At 40.4% G+C, this 14826-nt stretch overlaps 1 protein-coding gene across 1 annotated transcript in view; it reads left to right on the top strand.

Annotated features, from left to right (window-relative positions):
- The window catches only part of WDR63 (WD repeat domain 63), a 155766-nt gene that overhangs the window by 125257 nt on the left and 15683 nt on the right, over positions 1–14826 (top strand). The window contains exons 18-19 of the mRNA XM_033917020.1: positions 3256–3319; positions 13576–13706. Coding sequence (XP_033772911.1) covers positions 3256–3319; positions 13576–13706 — 195 coding nt within the window. The remainder of the gene's footprint in view (positions 1–3255; positions 3320–13575; positions 13707–14826) is intronic.

Below are 14826 nucleotides of genomic sequence, written 5' to 3'. Positions count from 1 at the left end.
GAGGCCGTGCATGCAAATAGATCTCCTGCATATTCATTAGGGAAATCTTGAAAACCCAACTGGATTGCAGCCCTCATTCCCCACCCCGGTACTAAGTGATTCCAATCTACCACCCAATCCTCCAGAAAGTAAAATTTAATAGACTCTGTACTCGATGTTGTCACACCATAAAACTTAGTATCAGTGGCATAGCTAGGACTGAATAGGCCCCTGGTGGGTCAACTGAGATGGGCCTCCTATAACACCATCTCTCCCAAGGTGGTGGGGACTTGGAGGGTAGGGGAAGATCCCTTTCAGAGTTCCAATAAACTAACCCTTCAAAATGCAAGTACATTCCAGACCTATATAGAAAATTTGGCATAGTAATATAAATTTATTATCATTTATTATTATTTTATGTCATTTTCTGAAACACAGCCCTTGATGGGTCCGTTCCTTACAAATGTGGACAGTATTTTAAGTTTTTGAAGAAATAAAACAAAGTTTTTTGAACATTGTTTGTTTCCACAGTTTTGTTTTGTTTGGGTTTTGTTTCCTATTGGTTTGAGATATCAGAGATGAACATTTCCTAAATTAATAAATTCAGAAGCAAAATATATTTTTTCTACCTTTGTTATCTTAGCATTGCTTTAATCCCAGTGTCTCCTGCTTTTCTCTCTTTTTTCTTAACTCTCTCTGGAGTCTCCTGTCCTTTTGATATATCTTCTCTCTCAATGTCCATACCCATCTTTCCTCTGCATCCCTATCCATCCTGTCGAGTGTCTTCCCTCTGAGTCCCTATTCTCCTCCATGTTCAGTATCAGTTCTCTGTGTCTTCATCTTATTCTGTTCATCAACCCCTCTGTGTCGCTATCCCTTCCCAGTGGTAGAGACTACCTGCAGTTGAACCCTCCCTTTCTCTTCTGGGTCTGACTTCTCTCTAGATCCTCACCCACCTGTTGGTTCTCGAAAGGCCGTAGTGGGTTTTGACAGAGAGAATGCTGAAAGCAGCCTCTCTCTAGCCAGTGGAGGCTTTCTTCTGCAGGTAGGATGTGCAGAGAGAGAGAGGCTGCTCTCAGTGCTGTGTCTGCCATGACCTACTACAGCCTTTGGAGGACCAGCAGGCACATGAGAAGCTGGAGAGATGCTGGACCTGGGTGTGGGGAGAGAAGAGGAAGGGAGGGTTCAGCTGCAGGCAACTCCTACCATTGAGTGGCTCTGGGCATTTTGTCAGACTCGCTCAGTGGTAACTACACTTCTGCTTAGTAGGATGGGATAAGTGCCTACCTACTTGACCCCTGTTCTAGCAATATAACTTCTCTTCAATATAAATTACATCATACTTTAGAGTGGTCAGACCAAATCAGTGCACATAAGAACATAAGAATTGCCGCTGCTGGGTTAGACCAGTGGTCCATCGTGCCCAGCAGTCTGCTCAAGCGGTGGCCCCCAGGTCAAAGAACAGTGCTGTAAATGAGTCTAGCCTCACCTGCATTCGTTCCAATTTAGCAGGAACTTGTCCAACTTTGTCTTGAATCCCTGGAAGGTGTTTAATTCCTAAACTGGCCCCATCACAACTAATTTGGAAAACATTGCTAATAAAACCAAGATGTGCCCCATTTTGAGTCAGAAAAAATTAACTTGTTTCAATTTTAAAGCTGACATAGATTTCACCCCCATAAAAGAAAAAAATAATAGTTGCTACCTTATGACTCAAAATGGCAATTAAAATCATTAATAATTTTAAAATATTTAAATTCCCAGAATAATGAGGATATTAAATCTATAAGATCCTCTTTCACTTTGTCACTGTTGATGGGCTATAATTCACTGTGATATCTAAATGAAAATGAAATCCAAGTTTAACAAACAAGGCCTCCATTCTTGATGCTAAATAGAGTACAAATAATAGGAATATAATCGTTAGTAATAATGCTGGCTCTACCCTCTTCATTCCAATCTTACAGTAGACTGATAGATGATAATACAGCCTTCTAGTAATATTGTGGCAAGAGTTGGTTCCCCTATGTCTGTAACAAAAACAATATCTGAAGAAGTCATGAATGATGATGTCATTATTCACCAACGATACCTAGTTTGAAAGGCTGATGAAACAACATAATTTGTGTTGAAGGAAACGGAATCTGTAAAAAAAATGATGAAAAAATGAAAATGTGAAATTTACCTTGAAACTTAGAGAAGCAAAAATAAAAAAAGTAAATTGAAATTACAAATGAGGTAAAACGAAGACATGGCATCTTATGTACAAATGGATTGTGAAAACTGTGCTGAAAAATATATAATGACACTAGCAACAACTTAATAGGAAAATATTATTGTGTGGACTGAACCTGAGGTGATTGCTAACTACAGTGATATTGCTCTACCAGAAAAAAGATCCACAATAGTTGCACTGTCCCAAAAGAAAGACAAGTGACTATCGCTCAACCATTTGAAAGCAGAACAATGGACTCAAAAATAAATTAAAGCGATCCTATATTCGAATGTGCAGCAGCCACGGACATGATGCCATATTCAAACTTATAAAACTGCAAAAAAACTGCAAAGAAAACTGAGGGAAAATGTTTCCAACATTATTGAATCCTCGGTCAAAGAATGAGTATTGTAAAGAAGTTGAACTAAAAGCCAACTGTCCACTGTGAACCGGCACTGAAAATGTTACGGGACAGTGCACTGTGGAAAAAAGGTTAACTGCTACCACTTTTAAAAACAAAAAGATAAGCACAAATTTATAAATGATAAAGAATAAATTTAAAAAACTTCAATTACATCATGGCAATATATTTAATAAGAGTAATCAAACTTTGTTTACACATTGATCCTGTCAAGTCAAAGTTGGCCATTTTGCTTTCTTATATTTTCTCTTTGTTTTGTACTATTGATGTCTAATTCCTGTATTTTCTCCAGAGGATCTTCTGGGTGTCACAGCAAGACTTTACTTTTCATTCTGACTATATATTACCTGTTTCTCTCTTTCTGTTCATGAGCTCATCACAACATAAAATAATAGAACTATAAATAAAGTTTCTTTATCTGGGGTGATCAGGAGGGATTTTACCCTGTCTCTGATCTACCTGGAAAACCTTTGTCTTGTTTTGCCTTTTGAACCTCAGTTGTAATTTACTCTGTAAATTCATCACTTTCAGGAAAGAAAAAACACTATAATTAAGAAATACGGGATTAAAAGTCTTTATGATGTGATCTTTCCTTAAGGTATTATGATTACCTTATATTTATATTTTTTTATTGTTTTAGGATGGTGAACTTATATATGCAGGCTGGAAGCTGGAAAGGGACAAAGACTCTGGAAGACTTGTCTGTATGTGTAAACTATGAGGTCAATTTGCTAAAGAGTCATAGGCTTAGTTACTAACAAGCAGTAGTGTGGTAGTGTGTATTAACACTTAACACTGAGGCCCTTTTACTAAAGTGCAAAGCCAGTATGGTAAATGCAGGGGTATGCCCATCATCTGCCCTGCATATAACACACAGGATAGTGTGCAGGTGCACAGGGATGGAACACAGGCCCTAGTGTCCAAAGCCCATGGAAGCAGTTGTCCTATGGACCTCTGACCTTTCTCCCCTACCAAATCCCCACCACCTAGCACAGTACTTCCTGCACTCCCGATTCCTCACCAGCACTCCCCCCTCTCCTGATCACAAATTCCCAGACAATTATTCCCCCCTTTATGAAGCAGAAACCCTACCCAAGCACAATCTCTTTCCCCCTCCACTTCCTGAAGAATTTCCCCACCTCTGGCACAGAACTAATTAATAGTAGTAGTAGTAAAACAGAACTCCCCACCAGCATGGTAAGCTCTATTGTAGGAAAAGCATTAGCATCATATCTATGCTATTTGAGTGTTCTAATGTGTGCTTATTAGATGTTTCATTAGTATTATGCTCCACAATGACACTCTTCCACCATAAAATGTGCTGGGTGTGCTCTTCACATCAAAATAAATGCATAGATAATAAGCACAGGCTTATTCAAAAATTCAAGGGGAGGAAAAAGCCTCAGAACCCAAACCTTTGCCAACCATAGAAAAGGCGAAAGGTAGTAAACCTCATTGGCATAAAAAACCTCCTCTGATTATTGAAAAAAGCTCTGTGCGATGCAGTGTAGAATTAACAAGGTGAATATCCACTCTTCAAAAAGGGATGTAGGTCAGAGGCTGAAAATTACAGACTGGTGAGTCTCACATCAATAGTGAGTAAACTCATGGATGATGAAAGATTAAGGTATCCCCACCAGCATGGCTTTACGAAGGGACGGTCTTGTCAAGCCAATCTGATAAGCTTCTTTGACTGGGTAACAAAAAAACAGGACGGGGGAGAGTCCCTGGACATCGTGTATTTAGACTTCAGTAAGGCTTTTGATAGTGTCCCACACCGTAGATTATTGAACAAGATGAATGCGATAGGACTAGGAGAAACACTGGCTGCATGGGTAGAAGACTGGCTTAGCAACAGACTTCAAAGGGTAATGGTAAATGGTATTCCATCAAAAACGTCAAGAGTGACCAGTGGAGTGCCGCAGGGCTTGGTCATGGGCCCGATGCTATTTAATATCTTTGTAAGGGATCTAATTCAGGGACTTCGAGGCAAAATTACATTATTTGCTGATGATGCTAAACTATGCAACGTTGTGGGCAGGACCTACTTTTACTGGAACAATGGTTCAGTACTTGGCAACTAAATTTTAATGCCAAAAAATGTAAGGTAATGCATCTTGGTAGTGGAAATCCATGCAAAACATACACCTTGAACGGTGAGAACTTTACAAGAACTGTTGCAGAAAGGGACTTGGGAGTAATCATCCGGGAAGATATGAAAGCTGCCAATCAGGTGGAGAAAGCTTCAGCCAAGGCTAGGCAAATGCTGGGCTGCATCAGAAGGAGCTTTATCAGCTGAAAGCCTGAAGTCATATTGCCGTTATACAGATCCATGGTGAGACCTCACCTGGAGTACTGTATCCAGTTTTGGAGGCCACACTATCAAAAGGATGTGAAGAGAATGGAATCGATCCAGAGTATGGCCACTAGGATGGTCTCGGGACTTAAAGATCTCCCATATGAAGAACGTCTGAGCAGACTGCGCTTGTATTCTCTCGAAGAGCGCAGAAAAAGGGGGAACATGATAGAAACATTCAAATATATCATGGGCTGCATTAAGGTGGAGGAAGAAATCTTTTTTCTTACGGGTCCCACGGCGACAAGAGGGCATCCGCTAACACTTAAGGGGGGGGGGAGATTTCATGAAGACACCAGGAAATACTTCTTCACCGAAAGGGTGATTAATCGATGGAATGGTCTTCCACGCCAGGTAGTTGAGGCCAGTAACCTGCTCGACTTCAAGAGACGATGGGACAAACAGGTGGGGTTGCTACAGAGTTATAGTTAAAGAAGGATTCTCAAAAGAGGGAGGGTTCTTGAGTGGGCAGACTTGTTGGGCCGCCGGCCCTTTTCTGCATCGTACTCTGTTTTTATGTTTCTAATACAAACTACTTATCTTATGCAGGGGATCAGCACACCAACGATGGCCAGCATTTCACAATTCATGCTGCTTCAGGATGTAGTAAAATATAGTTTAAAAAAGGTGACCAGTTGAACATATTGATCAATGACCACCATGAAGTCGCAAACCTCATAGTGGAAGCATGAAAAAACGTGTCTCCCTGCACTTCAGGATGGCCAACACAACTGCTGGGCTGGATTTAACAACACTAGATGCATAACGTTACATCCTGGAACTCTAAGCTCAACATTCAAAAACTGAGGGGACCTTTTACAAAGGTGTGTTAGGGCCTTAACGCGCGGAATAGTGCACGCTAGCCACTACCGCCTCCTCTTGAGTAGGCACTAGTTTTTCGGGTAGCACATGCTAATCCAGTGCATGCACTAAAAACGCTAGTGCACCTTTGTAAAAGGAGCCCTGAATGTGTCAGTGCATGGAATCCCAAACCAACACTATTTACAGATGACAGAGATTTTATCACTACATGGGCATCCAACTTGAACAAGTGTTCATTAGATTTGATAGTGCTCATTATTGAGAAAACAAGAGTCATATCTGAATCCATCCAATTTAATTTAGACACAAAATTAGGTGAACAGAAAAGTACCTCCAATACTGATGAGTTTGACAAACACTTTGTAGACATTCAGAAAAAAATTGATTCTTTCAAACAAAATTTACAGAAAATGAAAATTAAAGAATTTAATAGGGATGAGGAGGATATGCAAAGACGAATTGACGAATCTGACTAAATCAGCATGTACTGATTTGATTCCTCAGATCCATCTGATGGAGGATCTCTATCTAATTCTAAGGATGATTTTTTTTAGGCAAAGGCAACCAGAATACCATGGAGAGTCGCAGAGGGTGAGGGAAGTCAAGAAGATGCAAGCAACAAAAAGGTACTACAACAAGATCACAAAGAGATAAATTCAATGTGACAAACGACAGAATAAAGAAAAAGTAGTATTCAATTTGTCCTGGCATTTTCTAACCCCTAGTGAGTTATCAGTTTTATCTAAGGGTCTGACTTTTGTTCCTGTTCAACCAGTTAAAACTTTTCAGTTAAGGATGGATCTTGAAATATTTTTTTGAAAACTACATTTAAAAGAATACTTCACTCAGCATCCAATAGAGACCACTGGGGATTCCATCATTCACAAGCGGTCAAGCTGGGTTCCTCCAACTCCCCCCAGTCTTTATTTTACAACATTTAAAGAATCAGTAGTGAGAAATCTGAGGAAACTTACTAGTCAAAGAAAGATATGTTAGCCATACAATCTTTCCAGGGATGAATTCCAAGCCTTAAAGTTTCTCCAATCGAACCAGCTCTTACAGATATGTAAGGCTGACAAGGATGGGGCAGTAGTGTTATTGGACATGCTAAAATATAAGGAAGAAGTCAAGAAGCTATTGATGGTCTCTACAGATTATTTGGAATTGGATCATGATCCTACACTAGTTCTGGTGGAGATTATTTAGAAAGTAACAAGAGCCAGGTTGGAGAAAGTATTTTTAACCAATCATGAATATGAATATCTTATTGTAGACGACACCAGAGTTCTGGTGTTTTATATTCTACTGAAAATTCACAAAGTTATAATTAGCCCTCCAGGACGTCCCATTGTCTCTTTTAGAGGTTCTCTGCTAGAGCCATTGTCTAGCTTTGTAGACATCTTCCTTATTGTAAGTAGTGATTCCTCATATTTACGAGATTCTTCTCATTTTCTGTCCAAGCTTACGGAAATTACAAACATCTCTGAAGTGACTTCTTTAGTAACCTTGGATGTCAAGACGTTATATAGTTATTCTTCAAATGGAAGCTATTTTCATCATTAGAGAATTTCTGACCAGTCATGCAGATACAACAAGAATTCCTGTTGATTTTCTGATTAAGATAATGACTCTGGCGATGCAAAGAAATTACTTTAGGTTTAAAAACTGATTTTTTTTCAGCAGATCTCTGGTGTAGCCAAGGGGGCCACCACGGCATCTTCTGCAGCTAATCCCTTTATGCAAAAATTTGAGGAGAATTGGATTAGGAACAACCCCTATGCAGAACACATTTCCATATGGCTATGTTTCATTCTCAAATCATTTCATCTATGGTTAAATTCAAGACATCCTAGAAAACAATTTAGTATTTCAAGCGATCCAAATCAAATTTTTTTTAGATGTTTTGATAATTAAGGGTGTGGAAACTTTTGAAACCACATTTGTTGAGTTCTCAAGTAATCATTCTGCACTACTGAAACGTAGTTTACCTGTGTCTCAGTTCTTCAGATATCGAATAATTTATTCTGACAAAGTAAACATCTTTATTCTCAGTTAAAACAAAGAGGTTACCATTCCAAGATCCTCTGAGATGCATATAAGAGAGCAAAACATCTTCACAAATATCTGTTGTTTACCCCTAGAGTCAGATCTCCAGAAGAAAATGTTGTTACCTGTATTTTACAGTATACTCCCAAAATCAACAAAGTGGTCAAAACACCATGGAGACATTGGAATATAATGACATTCTAGAATTCTCACTTCAGGATTGCATTTACTAGACAGAAAAATTTCAAAGAACTCTTGAGCCCCTCTGACGTAAAAATTTCAGCGTTGTCAATAGACCTTACAGGCAGTCATCACAAATTTCACAAATGTTTGACGTGTGAAATTACACTGGAATTAGATAACCATTTTTTTACATCCACAAACGGGAGAAATTTGATTTGATCTATAAAACATCATGCATTACTTCTTATGTGATGTGCATGATCATCTGCCCGTGTCCAAGGATATATGTGGGTCAAACCATACACCCCCTTTAAAACAGGGATCACAGAGTATAAGAGTTGTTTACTACATAATAGGTTGCAAGCCCCGATAGCGTTACACTGTTTGGAACAAGACCACAAATTTGAAGATTTACTCTGCTGTATTATTGATCATATTCTTGACAGTGTATATGATCACAAAATATGTCTGGCTCAGCAGGAACAATTTTGGATTCATGTTCTTAACAGTGAAAAGCCCGAAAGTCTGAATGCTAAATTAGAGTGGAGTCAGTTCTTCTTAGTGTTGATTTGGGATTCCATGCACTGACACATTCATAGTAACATAGTAAATGACGGCAGATAAAGACCCGAGTGGTCCATCCAGTCTGCCCAACCATACATGCTCCATAAATTAATTTAGTTTAAATGGTCCTTTTTCTTAGATATTTCTGGGCCAGAAACCCAGAGTCCTGCCCAGTAGTGTGCTTAGGTTCCATCTACTGGAATTTCCATCAAAGCTAACTCCAGCCCATCTTAACCATCCCAGCTATCGAAACCCTCCCCAGCCCTTCCGCAACTCAATGTGCATATACGGGACACAGACCATGCAAGCCTGCCCAGTACTGGCCTTAGTTCCTTCAATATATACCCATTATTTTCTGATTAGAGATCCTCTGTTCATCCCACGCTTGTTTGAACTATGTCACCGTTTTCTTCTCCTCCACTGAATCTTGAGCTTTGAGTTCTGAGATGTGACGTCATGCATCTAGTGTTGTTAAATCCAACCCAGCAGTTTTTTGTGCTCTAAGAGGTTTGCGATTTCATGGTGGTCATTAAGAACATAAGAACATAAGCAGTGCCTCCGCCGGGTCAGACCACAGGTCCATCCCGCCCAGCAGTCCGCTCCCGCGGCGGCCCAAACAGGTCACGACCTGTCTGAATAACCAGAAGGGGCCCCCTTGCCACCTTGGTTTCCCATTTAAGTCCTATCTTCCCATCGAAGTCCTAACCCTCCGGTCTTGCACATTCACGACTTGGTTGGGTTTCCATACTTATTAGCTTTCTATACTTGTATTACATCCCAGCACCTCTCTCAGTATCCCACAATCCCTTTATCCCTCAGGAATCCGTCCAATCCCTGTTTGAATCCCTGTACCGTACTCTGCCTGATCACTTCCTCCGGTAGCGCATTCCAAGTGTCCACGACCCTCTGGGTGAAAAAAAACTTCCTTGCATTTGTTTTGAACCTATCTCCCTTCAGTTTCTCCGAATGCCCCCTCGTACCTGTTGTCCCCTTCAGTCTGAAGAATCTGTCCCTATCCACCCTCTCTATGCCCCTCATGATCTTGAAGGTCTCTATCATATCTCCCCTGAGCCTCCTTTTTTCCAGAGAGAAGAGCCCCAGCCTATCCAATCTCTCGGCGTATGGGCAGTGTTCCAGCCCTTTTACCAGTTTCGTTGCTCTCCTTTGGACTCTCTCAAGTACCGCCATGTCCTTCTTGAGGTGTGGCGACCAATACTGAACGCAGTATTCCAGATGTGGACGCACCATCGCTCGATACAATGGCATGATGACTTCCCGCGTCCTGGTTGTTATGCCCCTCTTTATGATGCCCAGCATCCTGTTGGCTTTTTTCGAGGCTGCCGCGCACTGCGCAGATGGCTTCAGTGATGCATCCACAAGCACACCCAAGTCTCTCTCTAGACTGCTGTCTCCCAGCAATGTCCCCCCCAATTTATAGTTGAACAACGGGTTCTTTTTCCCTATATGCATGACCTTGCATTTTTCCACGTTAAAGCGCATTGATCAATATGTTCAAAACGTTACCTTTTTTAACTACATTTTTCTTCATAGATTGCCATTTTCTACACCCTGAGGCAGCATGAATTGTGAAACCCTGGCCATCATGGCAGTGCTAATTCCCTGCATATGATAAGTTGTTTGTATTTTCAACTTGTTGATTCTGCACCGCATCACACAAGGCTTTTTTCAATAAACAGAGATTTTTTATGCCATTTCATTATAAATACTTTTTACTTTTATTATAAATACTTTATATGTTTTTAATTGTACTTTAAAACTTATAGCCCCCCAAATTAGGCACTTATCTGTTCAAGTTTGAAATTCTGTCAGCTCGGCGCAAAGTTGCAAATCCCAAGCCGACAGAATTTCAAACATGAACAGATAAGTGCCTAATTTTTGACACTAATTTTTGGACTACAAGTTTTAAAGTATAATTAAAAATATAAAAAGTATTTATAATAAAAAGTAAAAAATAGAGTAAAGATAAGAGGGTCGATGACGATTTAAGCAGTATTTCTAAAAATCAATGAAGGACTACTGCGCTTGATTCCGATAGTGATAAATAAATGCAAATTTTGATGAAGTTGAGAGGGATTGCATTTATTTATGATATTTATTGTTGAGTACTAATGCAATCAGAGTGTCAAATGCCATATCGATAAGCTTGATAAAGTTAACTAGAGAATGACACAGGGACAAATTTTTCCCCGTCCCCGCAGGAACTCAATTTCCCTGTCCCCGTGAGTTTTATCCCTGTCCCATTCCTGTAAGCTCAGCCTTAACTGCATAAGCCTCAAACACTTATGATTTTAAAGTGTTTGAGGCTTGTGCAGATGAGGACAGAGCTTTCAGGAATGGGGCAGGCACAGGAAAAGAACTCCCTGGGACAGGACGGGAAAATGTGTTCCCATAGTGATGGGGAAAATTTTGTCCCTGTGTCATTCTCTACTGTTAACAGAACTGTAAGTTTCATGTGAAACTGTACTTGCTGTATACCACCTTGAGTGAATCTCTTCATAAAGGCAGTTAATAAATCCCAATATATCCCGCTGAAAATTAGCCCCAAGCATGCGATTTATCTGGCTAAGAGTCATTTCTTGCTAGTTCAATCACTTTGATTATCGACCCCAATAACTTTTGCCCCAGAAATAGCAGGAAGATAGGTACACACAGAGAAGGAGGGAGAAATATTCACAAATATGGAAGAAAAAAATAGTCACCCAGGGTTTAATATAAATATGAAGAAGGACTCTACTCCCTCTTTATTTTCCTGTTTAATTCTCTCTCCTCCCCTTTGGTGTGTTTGAAAAGTGTTTCTGACTGAGAACAGCTTAATTCCCAGCTCTCAAGGCTGATTGCTTCTCAGGAGCTAAGTGAATTTCTCAGTATCAGAGGAGGGAGAAAAGCTACAAAATGCTCAGATTCCTTCCTACTGGTGGGAGCATGTAGCTTTTCTCCTCTCTTCAGAACAATGCACTGGCACTGAGGCGGTAATGCTTGAGAGAAGGTGTATTAGCCTTCAACTGCATAAAACATAAGCCTATTGAATGATGAGCGGATGTGGGTATGACAGGAGCAAAGCAGAGGAGAGGTAGCTGTGAAAACCTGGCTAACTAGGACACTAGCTCTGGTCACTAGATGTTACTGTTTTGCAGTGACTAGTCTTCCCTCCTGACAGGGGCTGTGAATGCTGTCTCCACAGCATCCTTAGTTCCTGCTGGTCTAGGCATTGAGCCCAGATCTTCCACATGTCTATGTACAGTGCTACCACCAGGCCAGCCCTCACATCAAGAAGCACATAATATTATCTTTCAAATAGCAGGCTAAGAGGCCCTTTTGCTAACATGCATTAAGTAACCATGCAGTTCACCACACTGTTTTTGCTAGCGCCCAACCTCAGTAAGAGGTTTTGTGGTATTCTAAAGGTTACCACATGACAAATTGCTTTCTATGCTAGGGAGTGGGGCATGGGCAAAGAATGGGCATAGAAACATTATCCAGGTAGAACAATGCACTTCCTGTGCTCTAACCAGCCAAAGCACAGTAAATGCAGGACCACTTACCTCCTCCAAAATAGGAGCCGCTAGAACCCTGATTTTATAAAGTCCGCCTAAAGTAAAGCACTGATAGAGGCACCAATGCTATAAAACTTAGGCATCCATTATAGAATCATGCTTACAAGTGCATTCACTCTGTAGCCTCTCAGTACCTTTCCTCATTTATCATCCCCTAAGCTCGGGTAAGTCTCTCTTATCTGTGCCATTCTCCTCCTCTGCCAATTCCAGCCTTTGTCCCTTCTTTTTTGCCACCCCGTTTGCCTGGAATAGACTGCCAGAATCAATGTCATGCTCCGTCTCTAGCAGTATTCAAATCCAAGCTAAAAGCCCACTTTTTTGAAGCTGCTTTCAACTCTTAATTGCCACTCATCGTAAGATACCAATACCTATCGTAGCATTCCTTCTGCTAGAAACTCCTCAGCCCTGAGATCTCCCGTCTGTCTGTACAAATTAGATTGTAAGCTCTTCTGAGCAGGGAACCTCTATTGAATGTTAAATGTACAGTGCTGCATATGCCTTTCAGCGCTATAGAAATGATAAATAATAGTAGTAGTGTTGCTTAAGCATACTTAGCTGGCGTTCAGCATCCTAACATTTAGGCATCCCCAATTTATGCCAGGGTGTTCTATGCCTAAAATAGACACCAATATCAGAACTTAACAGCACCTGATTCACAAAGAGACACTTAACTCAAAAACACGCCCATGATCCACCCCCTCTCCATGCCCACTTTTAGTGTAGGTACTTTGGGCTAGGCAGCTACTTTTTATAGAACTGAGTTTTTGGAGTTTGGCACCTTTTAATTAAGTCAAATTAAAGCTGATGAGTGCCAATATAGGCACTGATTAAGCCTATTGCTCAATTAAATTAGGCGCCGATATCGGGACCTAAATTTAGGTGGACTTCATAAAATCAGGGCCTAAATGCTTCCGTGTTAACTGTCAGTAGCTACAGTGGGCTAATGGGAACATTGAGCAGGCAACAAAAGGGGAGAGTCTGCAGTCAGGAATATGAAGACAAACCAAAACAAGAAAAACTGCAGACGGGCGTACAATGATGCCGGCAAAGTTTATTAATAAAATGCGGTTAAAAGCAAATGAACCAATGGACCCGACACGCTCCGTGTTTCGGAAAACACGTCTTCATCGGGGGTCCAAAATGAAAAGAGAATCAGTTAAAACCTCAAACAAGCTCAGAGAACCGAGCACAGCTCATGGAAATTAACTGAAGCAGCTTTTAACCGCATTTTATTAATAAACTTTGCCTGCACCTTTCTAATGGGAACGTTAACATGGACCTAAGCAGGGAAATGCTTGTTCTGCCCACATACCTAGCTATTGCACGGTAAAGTCCCACATTAAACTGCAGATTTTACCACGGTTTAGCAAAAGGGCTCCTGTATCACTAAAATAATTATTTTTTGTGGAAATAGGTCAAAAAGCATTGGACAGACACACAGTTCATGATGGTATTGTCCATACTGTACAGAGATCACCCTTCTTTAAAGACATCATTCTTACAATTGGTGGCTGGACCTTTGCTATATGGAAAGAAGGCGTCACTGTAAGTTACTTTGCAGTTTTAATCAAACATAAATTTAATGGATGCATAAAAATGTATTTGAAAATATGCGCATATCTTACATAGCATATATTTTACAAATAACTGTACTCATGAACAGAGGTGGAGTCTGAGAAGAACTCATATGTATTGAGCATAATTTAGATCAACAGCTGGCCTAAGTGCTCATGCCTAAATTATACTAGTTTTCTTTAAAGGAAATTAGGCATTTACTTTCCTTTACAGAAAAGGTGCCAATTAACAGGGAAATTCTGTAAATGGTGCCTAAAATTTAGGTGGGTGCCGAGTAGTGCAACACTAAGCGAGATTTTATAAAAGTTAGGCACACTTTATAGAACTGTGCCTAGGGGCATCTAAAGTGGGCTTAAGCATTGGTAGGCAGCCTAACCTTAAATGCACTCTATGTATGTCAGGGTTTTCTTGGCCAAAATGAGTGTGCTTAAATCCAAAACAGGCACCAACAGTATATGAAAAATACACCCAAGATCTGCTCCCTAACCACTGCCCCCTAACCACGTCTACTTTCTGGTAGACACCTTGGATTAAGCACCTACCTCATAGTAGTAGGTATCTACTATCCAATTAAGTGCAATTAACATCAATTGTGTATTGTTAATTGCCAATTCTCGGCACCAATTAATCCTTTAGACAATTAAGTTAGGTGCCTAGATTGGCTAAACATGCCAGTTTAGGCACCTGACTTTAAATGACATTTATAGAGTTGGGGCCTCGGTGCCTTCTTAGCACCTAAATGTAGACACGCTGTTATCTGCCATTGTTCTAATATTTTCTTTATTCCAGTCAAAATCTCCCAAAACAGAGACATTCAGATCTTACATTCAGAATCAACCCACTCTATTGTACACATCCTTAGATACATGAAAAATATCTGTTCAGCTAAGCAGTCTTCCAGTGTAGATCCTTCTCCAACAGGACCACCAACTGACTATGACCTACCTATGGGAAAAATTCCAGCCCAAAAGAAGACATTACTACATCCCCTCCCCCCAAAGGTGTAGAAAGATATTGAACAACAAGGGTTATAGAAGTGAGCCCTGCAGTGCACACCATTTTAGCTCCCTCACCTCTGAAGAAAATTGTA

Source organism: Geotrypetes seraphini, chromosome 12, assembly GCF_902459505.1.
Source record: "Geotrypetes seraphini chromosome 12, aGeoSer1.1, whole genome shotgun sequence".
Lineage (NCBI taxonomy): Eukaryota > Metazoa > Chordata > Amphibia > Gymnophiona > Dermophiidae > Geotrypetes > Geotrypetes seraphini.
Note: the sequence above shows the minus strand (reverse complement) of the source record. Positions and strands in the feature narration are given on the sequence as shown.